The sequence below is a fragment of the Cebus imitator genome, unplaced genomic scaffold (assembly GCF_001604975.1).
Source record: "Cebus imitator isolate Cc_AM_T3 unplaced genomic scaffold, Cebus_imitator-1.0 Scaffold297, whole genome shotgun sequence".
NCBI classification, from domain to species: Eukaryota; Metazoa; Chordata; class Mammalia; order Primates; family Cebidae; genus Cebus; species Cebus imitator.
The window spans coordinates 2346841-2358783 of record NW_016107612.1 but is presented as its reverse complement, the minus strand read 5'-3'; the positions used below and the strand labels follow the sequence as shown (position 1 = coordinate 2358783).

Sequence of the window (11943 nt, the reverse complement as noted above, 5' to 3'; positions counted from 1 at the left end):
GGGGTTTCACCATGTTGACCAGGATGGTCTCGATCTCTTGACCTCGTGATCCACCCGCCTCGGCCTCCCAAAGTGCTGGGATTACAGGCTTGAGCCACCGCGTCCGGCCTCCCAGTATAATTTTTAATGCCTGCAATCTACTGGATCAAATGACCTTAACCAGTCCTGTGTTGAATATTTAGATTTTTTCAGTTTCTTCACTGTCATAATAAACAACGCATTCATTATGTCTTCAGAATGCTTCTCAGAAGTACAGTTGATACATCAAAGACTGCTCAAAATTTTAAGGCAATTGCCAAGTTGCCCTCCCCAAAACTGTGTCAGTCTGCACTCCTACCAGCATTGTACATGATGATGTATTCATTCTTCCTAGCAAACTAACTATCATATTTTCTTTTTCAACTTGCTTATTCTTTAGGTTAAAATGGCATTTGCCTATCATTGACTAATGGTGCATGGTTGTATATTTTTCTCTATTGGTTACTTGATTTTTTTTCACAAATTGCCCGTCATTACCTCAGCGTATTTTTCCTTTGAGCTTTTTGTCATTGTATCAGTTTTAAAAATAAAAAAATGTTACATATAAGAAAGAGTATTAAACTTTTTTTTTTTTGATGGAGTCTCGCTCTGTCACCCAGGCTGGAGTACAGTGGTGTGATTTTGGCTCACTGCAACCTCCGCCTCCCAGATTCAAGCGATTCTCATGCCTCAGCCTCCGAAGTAGCTGGGATTACAGGCACACACCACCATGGCCAGCTAATATTTTTGTATTTTTAGTAGGAGTGGGGTTTTGCCATACTGGCCAGGCTGTCTTGAACTCCTGACCTCAGGTGATCTGCCTGCCTCAGAGGAGTATTAGTAACCTTCTGTTCAACAAGTTGTAATAGTTTATTTTTTAATTTTGTTCAGCATGGTTTAAATTTTATAAAATATTTTAGTAATCAGATCTATCTTTGCCTTTCCTGGTTTCTACTTTAGATAATAACATGCTGAGAAATCTCTACTTTAAGCTTAGGTAAAATAATATTCCTGTTTTATTTTTTATTTTTTTGCAACTAGACTTCTTTTCCATCTGAAATTTATTATAGAGAGAAATCAAAATTCAACTTTTTTACACCAAAATGGAACTGGTAATTTTTGACAATCTTTTATAAGGCTGAATTGGTTCAGCCAAAGGTTAGTGGGAATGGTTTCCCTGTATTGTCATATCATTCCTAATTATGATTCCCTTGCAATCTAACAGTTCTATCAAGGTTATTTTTTAAAGTTTCTGCCCCTTCTTCTTTTTTTTTTTTTTTTTAGAATCAAGTGTTCCCACATGCCAAGGGGAACTGAGGCATTGGAAGACTGGTCACTACACTTTAATTCATGACCACAGCAAGGCTGAATTTGCCCTAGACTTAATTCTCTACTGTGGGTGTGAAGGTAAGAGAGAGGAAAGCAAGTAGTGAATTATTCCCCATAGGAGAGGCAGTCTCTTCTGAGGGACGCTTTGCAGCTGAACCAATTTGTAAGTAATTTCCTAGTTCAGAATCTCAGATCACGGGATCTCAAAGTCTAAAGGATTTTGGAGGTCATGAATTCCAGTCTCCTAGCTCAAAATAGGATTTATATCTGTGACTTGACTAGGGAATGGAGAGATGGACCTTGTCATAATTTTCCTTTAAGTGTGCTCCCAGATCTATAGATTTTATATAATTGCCCTTCTGGGTATATTTAGCATTTAATTCTCTCTTAATTTTCTTATTCAAAGTTTATTGAAATAAGTCTGCATTTCAGTTCAGCTGTCTCAGGAAATTAGGCATTTAGGGGAAGGGAATCCATAATAAACTAGATGATAAATTCAAGCTCACAAGTCATAGAATCAGTTACTGCTGAACTCCTAGATCCCCCACTGTTAAGTATATTGGTATCAGTGATTTCAGCAGATGATGCAACTCTTGCAATAAGAGCTTTCTGAATGCTATTTGTTTTTTCTCTTGTAAGGCTGGGAGCCTGAATATGGTGGTTTTACTTCTTACATTGCCAAAGGTGAAGATGAAGAGGTAAGTTTATTCTGATAGCAAACTATCCTTTTTAGTTACTGAGAATGCTTTCATTTTTCAAAAACCTAGCTTTTATGACCTTCCACCAGTGTCTTTAGCTGATAAATCTCTGTTGGTCTGCTTGGCAGTGGTTCTGATTTCTAGTAGAAAATACTCAACATGAAATAAAGGATACTCAGTAACCATTTATTTTACCCTCCCGAGAAATTCCGAATGAGGAGCCATGTGGTGCATTCCCACAAATCTTACAATGTAGTAAGAAATAATTGCAATATGCTGGAATAGGGCTTATTGGAAAATGGCTTGACAGCCACCCCTAGTAAAGGTGCATTCAGAGGACCCCTTTATCCCCAGATTAAGTACTTGATATGGAAACTGTCTGTTCCATCGTTAATCAGCCAATAGTTGAGAATAAGTTCTATGTTCTGATGTGTCATTGTATTTGTCTATTTCAGCTGCTAACAGTGAATCCAGAAAACAATTCTTTGGCATTGGTCTACAGAGATAGAGAGACTCTGAAATTTGTCAAGCATATTAACCACCGAAGCCTGGAACAAAAGAAAACCTTCCCAAACAGAACAGGTTTCTGGGACTTTTCATTCATCTATTACGAATGACAGCACTGGGCAAAGCTAAACAAAAATGTGACCCTTCATCAGTACTGGGAAGTCTGGAAGAGCTAAGCATGGAGTGAAGGAGAGCTACATGGTAGCTTGCCTGACAATGTTCTTAAAACTGGTTGTCCTTTACTAGGACTCATAATGATTGTCCTCAACCTAGACCTTGAGCTTGGAGCTACAAACTTATCTCTTGATTAAAAAAAAGTTGGCTTTTTTTTTAACACTGAGTCCTGACTTCAGTGAATTTTTAACTTCAATTTTTTTTTTATTGTGGTAAAATATTTGTAACCTAAAATTAACCAGCTTACCCATTTTCAAATATGTAATTTCAGTGGATTAAGTACAATCTCATTGTTGTCCAGCCATTGCCATCATCCATTTCCAGAACTTTTCCATCTTCCCAAACTCTGTGCCCATTGAACAATAACTCCACACCCCCGCCTTCCCCTAGCAACAGCCATTCTAGTTTTTGTCTCTATCATCAACTTGACTACTCGTATTTCTCATATCAGTGGAACCATACAGTATTTGTCATTTTGTGACTTTATTTCACTTAGCATAAGGTCTTTAAGATTCATCCCTGTTTCCATTGTTTTGGTTTTTTTAGAAAAACTCATAAATGATAGCAGATTTTTGTTCTTCTCAATCATGCTGGTTTAGAAAATTACAGAGCCTTACATCCTGATCGTGCTGGGCCTTCGAATTCTGACACAGTGAGTCATCACATTTTCTCCCACTGCCTGTGGCCTTGTTCCACCATGACACTCACAGGACATTGTAGGCTTAGATGATGTGTAGTATTACTCCCTTGGAAAGGGTCTGGGCTACCACCACATGCCCCAAGAAACTTCTGGTTGGTAAAGAAGATAGGCTGCTTATTGCCATGTGTGGTCACTTCCAAGTGCCCACTGCCTTTCCATCCTAGAGTTGTGGCCTGTGTATAAGTAAATGATTCTAGCCTCACATGTTGCTTCTGTTTTCTAAATACTGTAGGGTCAACTATGTAACTAATTGCTTTTTAAGAGACTGAATGCTAAAAAGCCATATCAGAATGCCAAGAGGCTGTGCGTCTTGTTAATTTTTTTTCTTGAAATGTTCCAGAGAGTTATATCATAACTACCTGTGTGGGTATGCCTGGGTGGATGAAAGATGCTGTTCTCATTCCATCCTAATACAGTCCCCTGTTTCCTCTTTTTTTACATTTATTTTTAGCTTTTGCAGTAGCTTCTAGTGTGGGTTTTACTAATTAATAGAAAAAGCATTGGGCCTTTAAACTTCTTAACCACTCTTCTCTTTCGTCTCCTAAAACTTTGGGTATTCATTCTTTTCTGAAGTTTGCATTTAAGTGAAAATGAGTTTTGCTTTGTCTTTTAGGTTTAGTTTCAAAAAGGTTTAATTATGCACCCCAGCCAGTTAAGAAATGTTTTAGCAGGTATGCCCTTGATATGGATATTTATATACTTTATGCATGTAATATTAGTTCTATAATTGTACTGTTATAAAACACTAATTTTTAAATGATGAGATAAAAAGAAATGTCCAAAACTAGTTCTTACCTTGTCTTCCTCTCTGCATATGGTAATGAACCATTTTACACGATACTGTTTTGGAGACAAAGTCTCACTCTGTGGCCCAAGCTAGAGTACGGTGGCAAGATCTCGGCTGACTGCAACCTCTGCCTCCTGGGCTCAAGCAATTCTCCTGCCTCAGTCTCCTGAGTAGCTGGGATTACAGGCGCCCAACACCACACCCAGCTGATTTTTTAATATTTTTAGTAGAGACAGTTTTTCACCATGTTGGCCAGGCTGGAGACCACAATTTTTTAACCACAGCATAACAACACTCAAGTGGGATTGCAAATACTTTGTTACTAATGGTTAATGTCACAGCTTGCCTTTTCTATATTCCAGCTGTCTGAAGGTCATCTCACTCACTTGCCTTCTGATGTGTTTTCAAGAGTTGGGGGGAAAGGGTGTCAGTGGCATAACTCCAGGAAGACCCAGGGAAAAGTGCTGGGTAGGTGAAACTGTCATGTATGCCAAGCTTGGAAAACAGTTTGAGACTCATGGCTGTAGGTACCATCCAAGGCTAATTTTCCAATTCTGGAAAGCCAAGCCTAAATCTTAGAATACCTCACAAATGTTAAAAATGTGCTTATTAGTGCCTCCTTTATCTCAACGTGTTTATGAACCGTCAACACACAATCTTTTATACACTACAAAAGGGACTTGGGTGTCTGAGGGGACAGAATCCCTACAAGTCCAACTCTGATGCTGCTGTCAGTTACATCATCTACAGCAGCACCTCTTAGACTGTGAAGGATAGTGTAACTCACACATTGTGTTTGTGCACTGAACATACACAGTGATAGGGCAGCTTATTTTCCTTATACTACTTTGTTCTGCATCTTGATTACTTTTTAGGGCCTGGGGCCAATGTCAACAACTGTTAGGTGGCAAAAGAAGAATTAGAACATGGGCATCTTTTTTATACCTCTTTCAGATAAAAGTTATGAAGTTCATCTGTAAAAGATATGGTTTCTCTCTTTATTCTTAATAGTCTCCAATTCTTATAACTCCCATTTTTTTCCCCAAAGAAAATAGCTTTATGGACTGGGTGTGGTGGCTTATGCCTGTGATCCCACCACTTTGGGAGGCCCCAAGGCTGGCGGATTACCTGAGGTCAGGAGGTGGAGACCAACCTGGCCAACATGGTGAAACCCTATCTCTACTAAAACTACAAAAATTAGCTGGATGTGGTCAGGTGTGCCTATAATCCCAGGTACTTGGGAGGGTAAGGCAGGAGAACCACTCGAACCTGGGAGACGGAGGTTGCAGTGAGCTGAGATCGCGCCACTGCACTCCAGCCTGGGTGACAGAGCGAGACTCCATCTCAAAAAAAAAAAAAAAAAAGCTTTCTGTTTTTTCAGATTATATAAATAAGGCATGCTCATTGTGAGGTAATAACATGTGAAAATGTAAAGATCACCTGAAATCCCACCATACTGTGACAACCACTGGTGGCTTTGTCATGTATCAACTTGGCTAGACTGAACTACATTTCCCAGAACTCTCTTCCCAATGTCTCAGGTTAAGATGAGCCACAAATTCCTGTGCCAGATCTGCAGAGCCCAAATGCAGCAGCAGCCCTTGAGTAGCTGACACACCTTGCTGGTGTGAACCCCATCTGTGCCTGGGCCTGCAACCGCTCCACCTTCCCCTGGATCTTCCTTTAGCTCCTCTGAGAGGGGCCTCAGTTTCAGCAGGATGCCTACACCATCAAGGTCAAAAGCAACAAGAACGGGCAGATTTTAGCGTCCTCATGGGCTCCAGCCCATGCCTGTGGGTTACAGCTTATTCTCCCCAACTACATCTTTTCTGACTACTCGCCCTATGGGCTTTAAGCTCCAACATCGGACAGGGAGAGAACAGCCTTACAGAGACTACTTCACTACTTCCTCTTTGTATGTTAACCATTGGAAATTAGGAACATTTTAACAAAACTTGTGAACATATTTGCATCTTTGAATAGGAAAAAAAAATGTGTAAGAAGTATCCTATAAATAACATCAGTCCTCAGTTTTAAGGATGTGGAAAATGAAGCTTCCAAGAGAAAAAAATCTGTTAGTTTTGAACCTGACTTGTCTACTGTTTAAAGATTGCGTCTCAAATTCCACTTAATGTGGGTTTCTTCCCCATAGAATACCAAAAAAAAAAAAAAAAAAAAAAAAAAAAAAAAAAAAAAAAAATCAAAGCTTGGCCTACCTCTCCTAGACCAGGATTTGTTTTTTTTTAGATTGGAGTCTCCCTCTGTGGCACAGGCTGGAGTGCAGTGGCATAATCTCAACTCACTGCAACCTCTGCCTCAGGTTCAAGCAATCCTGGGATTACAGGCACCTACCACCACACCGGGTACTTTTTGTACTTTCAGTATAGATGGAGTTTCACCATGTTGGCCAGGCTGCTCTCAAACTCGTGACCTCAAGTTACCCACCCACCTTGGTCTCCCAAAGTTCTGGCAGTATTTTTTAAGAAGTTTGGGGGTACATTATCTCTTCAACACCATGACATACTCACCACTACTAAATCAATGAAGAAGGCAAATGCTGTTAAAAAGGTCCTTGGTAGAGAAGATCTAGTGAAGTGATGCCAGAGGAGGGCTCTCCAGCCTGCGTGGAACTGGGTGTCCTAAGGATCTGGATGCAAAATCAGTCCACAAAGACAATTTAAAAATGACTTGGGAACTGTCCATGTGACATCACTTTTAGGAAAAGCAGATTCTGTACTGTACAGATCAAAAGATGACTCTCAAGCTAGAGCACAGAGTGTGGGCAGGGGCCAGATGGAAAAAAGGCAAAATGTGAAACACCAGGCTGTAATGCGTGTCTTACTGTACTTGAGTTTCCAAGTGAAATTGGAGGTAATTTAGTTCTATAATAACAGGACTGTGCATTGGCATATCTGTAACTGCTAATTATATAATTTGAAACATTAACAACAATGTTGAAAATCATTCTTGTAAAACACTTCTAAGGTTGCATAATAAAGTTCCTAGTTCTTTGATTTCTGAAGCCACTGACAGGCGTATTGAGGACAGACGATCCTAAGCAGAGCGGCAGATGCTATTCTGTGCTCTAGGCACTGGCTCAGCACTGGGGCGAGGATGAAGCTGGTTAAGATGCAGACCCCATTCTTGCTTAACAGGGGATTCAGATTTAGATAAGGAATTTAATAAGGTTAAGGAGTAGGCCTGGGAGAGGAAAGGTCACCTAAAGGAGACAGCATGTGAGTGGAGCCTTGAGGTACTGGATAGGTGGTCATGGTGGGAAATAATAAAAATTATACTCTTAAAAATCCTCAGAACCTGAATTATGATACTGAAAGCTTTCTCTCAGATACCAAAATCCTCAAAGTCAGCTTTTAAATGACAGCTCAGTGTTCACTTAAAGCTTCAATATAATTGAGCAGTGAAATACAGCTTTGCTGTAGCTTCTAGAAGCACTCAGATTCTATCAGGATAGAAACATGGCAACAAAATAGAGAAGTTACTGATAAACTCATTTTTCCTTGTGCAGTTTTTTTTCACTCCTAAGCTGAACCTGATGACTTCTAAGTGGGGAAAAAAAAAGGTAGTTGCACGTTTTATGAATGTTTTCACTTTAACCAGTCTTTACTTGCTTGGGGAGTTTGGAGTAGAAGAGGCCGTGACTACTTGGTTCCAACACCTCCTTTGCAGCAGGGCTTACCCAGCTGTGGGACTCTGTACAGGACACTCTTAGAGCTCAGAGCCTCATCTGTGAAATAGATACCAACATCAACAGGATAAAATTACTGTGAAAATTACCTATAAATAAGAACAACTTAAAGATGTCTTGCTGCAGGTTGACTACTTCTAGCCTTGCCATGAGTATTTTTAGGTCTAAGAAGGAAGTCTTTTGGCTAAAGAACAATGGAGTGACCTTTGATGAGATTATTAGGCTCCCTAAAAATGAAAGGCATTATATAATTTAAAACTAGCACCAACTAGAGATTTTAATCTCAAAGGTGTAAATAACCATAGTCTAATTTTAGACTATGGTTAAAACAGAAAAAAAAAGTCAACACTAAGATTCAAGTTTCATCCTGAGTGACTAGACAGGTCAGAGGTCCCTAACTCTGTGATCTGACAAGGAGGTTATCTATGCTTCAGTTTCCTACTCTGTGAGCCAGATTTATGTCTGTATGTTTGTTTGTTTGTTTTGGAGATGGAGCCTCCCTCTGTCACCCAGGCTGGAGTACAGTGGCAGGATCTCAGCTCACCGCAACCTCCGTGTGAGGCAGATTTACGATGATACTTTACCACTTTGGAGGTTATTGAAAATAATATAATATTTGTGGATTATCTCCTGAATTTATAGGTTGAAAATGGAAAAGTATTAGCATATTCTCATAATTAGGATTCCATAAGGCTTACATTTCAGATATAGGAGGGGTGATCCTAAGTGGCCACACTGAAACCAGTAAAATTAATGTATACCAACCTCAGGGAAATGCTCCACTTCCTCTAAACTGCTTATGAATGCTATTAAGATATTAAAACTACTGAAGTTTCACTCATTAAACCAATCCTGAAATCTACCTTAGGGTGACATTTTTCCTAGGGAAGAGACTGCTACCCGTTGGCACAAATACCAGTGTTCTCACAGGCACACAGCTAGATTCCATCTCCCAGCCTCCCTTGCAGATGTGGTCATGTAACTGAATGGAATTGTGAGTGGAAATGATAGTGTGCTACTTTCACACCACACTTTTAAAAGAAGGAGGCATGTTTCCTTCTTACTCTCTTCTACAGGGGCTTAGCTATATGGTCATGCTCTGCTTGACCACAGGGATACAGTCTGAGAAATGCATTGTTAGGCTATTTTGTCATTATGTGAACACTGTACAGTGCATGTATACACACCTACATGGTACACCCTGCTCCACACCTAGGCTATACGGTATAGCCTGTTGTTCCTAGGCTACAAATCTGTACACCATGGTACTATACTGAATACTGTAGGCAACTGGAACATAATGCTAAGTATTTGTGTAATTCAACACATCTGAACACAAAGGTACAGTAAAAATATGGTATTATAATCTTATGGTGCTTAAACTTCATTATCTGGCACATGGCTATAAATAACCACAAGGCCCTAGGACAGCCCTTGTCAAATAGGGTTCCAAGTGAGATAATAAAGCTCCACTGCCCTAAGGCCTCCTCCACTGTATGTACTGAATGTGAAAACAGTCACCCAAACCATTTTCCTTTAGGCTTATTCCTTTAGTGAACTCAGGAAGAAAAATTTGTCCTACAGGATGACAGAGCTACACGATTAAAGGAACCTGGGTCCTTGCATAACTATGGGGAAATCCTTACATAATAAATGAAAAATGTATCATTATGGTTTTGAGGTCTATTTGTTACAGCAGCTAATATTACTCCAACAAAGGGATCACTCTAAATTGACTCTTCTTTAATGTAAATTTGTTCTTTGTAGCCACCTTTCAGTGATTAAAAAGAAGCACACAAATCAAAATATCCACTTATTTTTTTTTTACGATGGAGTTTCGCTCTTGTTGCCCAGGCTGGAGTATAGTGGTATGATGTTGGCTCACTGCAATCTCCGCCTCCTGAGTTCAAGCAATTCTCCTGGCTCAGCCTCCTGAGTAGCTGGGATTACAGGTGTCTGCCACCATGCCGGGCTAATTTTTTGTATTTTTAGTTAAATGGGGTTTCACCATGTTGTCCAGACAGGTCTCAAACTCCTTACATCAGGTGATCCACCCGCCTTGGCCTCCCAAGTGCTGGGATTACAGGTGTGAGCCACCGCACCTGGCCCAAATATCCACTTTTTTTTTTTTGAGACAGAGTCTCACTCTGTCGCCCAGCCTGGAATGCAATGGTACGATCTCAGCTCATTGCAACCTCCACCTCCTGGGTTCAAGTGATTCTCCTGGCTCAGCCTCCTAAGTAGTTAAGACTACAGGTGCATGCCACCACGCCCAGCTAATTTTTTGCATTTTTAGTAGAAATGGGGTTGCACCATGTTATACTGGATGGTCTTAATCTCCTGACTTCGTGATCTGTCCCCCTCAGCCTCCCAGAGTGCTGGGATTACAGAGGGGAGCCACTGCACCCGGCTGACATTTGTTTTCCTCTACAAAATACAAATGGGCAATTCTGATTTGATGGTGATTTTATAATCAATCAACACAAAGTTTAACATCTTTACATTTAATGAAGAAGTAGATAATTTGAAAAATACAAATTACAATTTCAAGAAAAAAAGATGTATTAATATGCCATAAATAAGCAAAAATTGGACTTTGAAGCCCTAATACTTCAAAAGCATTCATCCTATTCCATACAAACCTAGTATCATTCAGGAACAGTACTACTGATTTAAAAATAGCAAGCGAATATATCTTCAAATGTAGTTCTTTGTCTTTAACTTGCACAACTCACCAAGGTTATTTTCATACTGAGCACCCTGGGTTCACAAGGGTGTGACCCAAAGTAAACCAGCATAGATTTTTAACAGAAAAACTTTTCCAGGAACTTCATGACCTGTATTTTCCTCTCCTATGAAGAAGCTGTCCCACCTCGCATGATTCTGAACAGTGTGTTGATGTTATTGCTTCGAATTGCATCCCGACAAGCAGTGATCACCTGGTTCTTTGGTTTTCCAACTGCATGAGAAGAAACATCAGAAAGTGAGAGATTATTAGACATGAAATTATAAAATTAGAGGCCAGTTTTAAAACAACATCAAACCAGGAGAGAAGAGAGTTATATGTGAAATATAACGAATTTATCTTACCACTCCCTAAAAAGGATAACTTGGTGAAGGAATTTATTTAAAAAACTGACTTAGAGACCAACTCAAACCTAGACACCAAACGTCAGTTTTACAGAAAAGGATCAAAGCTCATATTCACCTGGCAAAGATTATTTCTAAAGAGGTCAAAGCATTGACCTAAAACAGCAGGATTCAAGTATAAATCTCTGGCTATATTTCTGCATCCTTGGGTTTATCCTATTGTTCTTTTTCTAAATTTTTAAGTTAGACACTTAGCATTAATTCTCTTTTTTGCTAATTTGGCCTTGATGGTTATATATATAAAACCACAAATATGTACTACATATACCTATATAGTATAGATACCTACTAGATATGCCCCAAAGGAAACATATAAACATAAATATATATTTATATATAATTGCAAACTTCTTAGACGAACATATATTTATGTTTATATATTTCCTTTGGGGTATATATAGTAGGTTTTTCTTTAGAGGATGCAGGAAGATGTAGGAAAAGGAGCTGCAGGTTTTCTTTTCCTTTGAAGTCTACAGACTAAAGCCAAACACCAGGCTGACTGAAACACAGTGTCTGGTGCCAGCTCTGGAGTGTGAAAGGCATGCTACTTTCAGCCCCAGTATGAATTATTGAATGCTACCACCATCTTCAATGAGTTCCACCAAAAACATTAAACATAGAAGTGCAGTGTTATGAAAAGAGACTTACCCCGCAGACGACCTGCTCTTTGAATTGCTTGATTTACTGCTTTGAGGTTTCCCAACAGTTCTGTGTGATTGTTACAGCGAATTTTATAACCATTTAGCAAGTCTCTATTAAGGTCATAGAGTTCCATATAACGACTCTTCATTGTTTTCCTGTGCAAATCAGTAGAAATTCGACATCATTTCATCTTGATGTGGCAAGCTTAAGAAAAACTTGCAAACTTCTTAGA

The 11943-nt window shown here is 39.4% G+C and overlaps 2 protein-coding genes across 4 annotated transcripts in view; one reads left to right on the top strand and one right to left on the bottom strand.

Annotated features, from left to right (window-relative positions):
* OGFOD1 (2-oxoglutarate and iron dependent oxygenase domain containing 1) overlaps positions 1-4267 on the top strand; it is a 30826-nt gene extending 26559 nt beyond the window's left edge. For 2 of the 3 annotated variants that reach the window (XM_037729314.1, XM_017502691.2), the window contains 3 exons: positions 1303-1425; positions 1987-2045; positions 2501-4267. In XM_037729314.1, coding sequence (XP_037585242.1) covers positions 1303-1425; positions 1987-2045; positions 2501-2662 — 344 coding nt within the window. In that variant the 3' untranslated portion in view covers positions 2663-4267. The remainder of the gene's footprint in view (positions 1-1302; positions 1426-1986; positions 2046-2500) is intronic. The other variant, XM_017502689.2, reaches the window with a different exon arrangement.
* A 6140-nt stretch (positions 4268-10407) lies between these two features.
* BBS2 (Bardet-Biedl syndrome 2) overlaps positions 10408-11943 on the bottom strand; it is a 33705-nt gene continuing 32169 nt past the window's right edge. Inside the window, exons 14-15 of the mRNA XM_017502708.2 lie at positions 11718-11866; positions 10408-10878 (exon numbers count right to left, since the gene is read on the bottom strand). Of these exons, the coding sequence (XP_017358197.1) occupies positions 10772-10878; positions 11718-11866 (256 nt within the window). The 3' untranslated portion in view covers positions 10408-10771. The remainder of the gene's footprint in view (positions 10879-11717; positions 11867-11943) is intronic.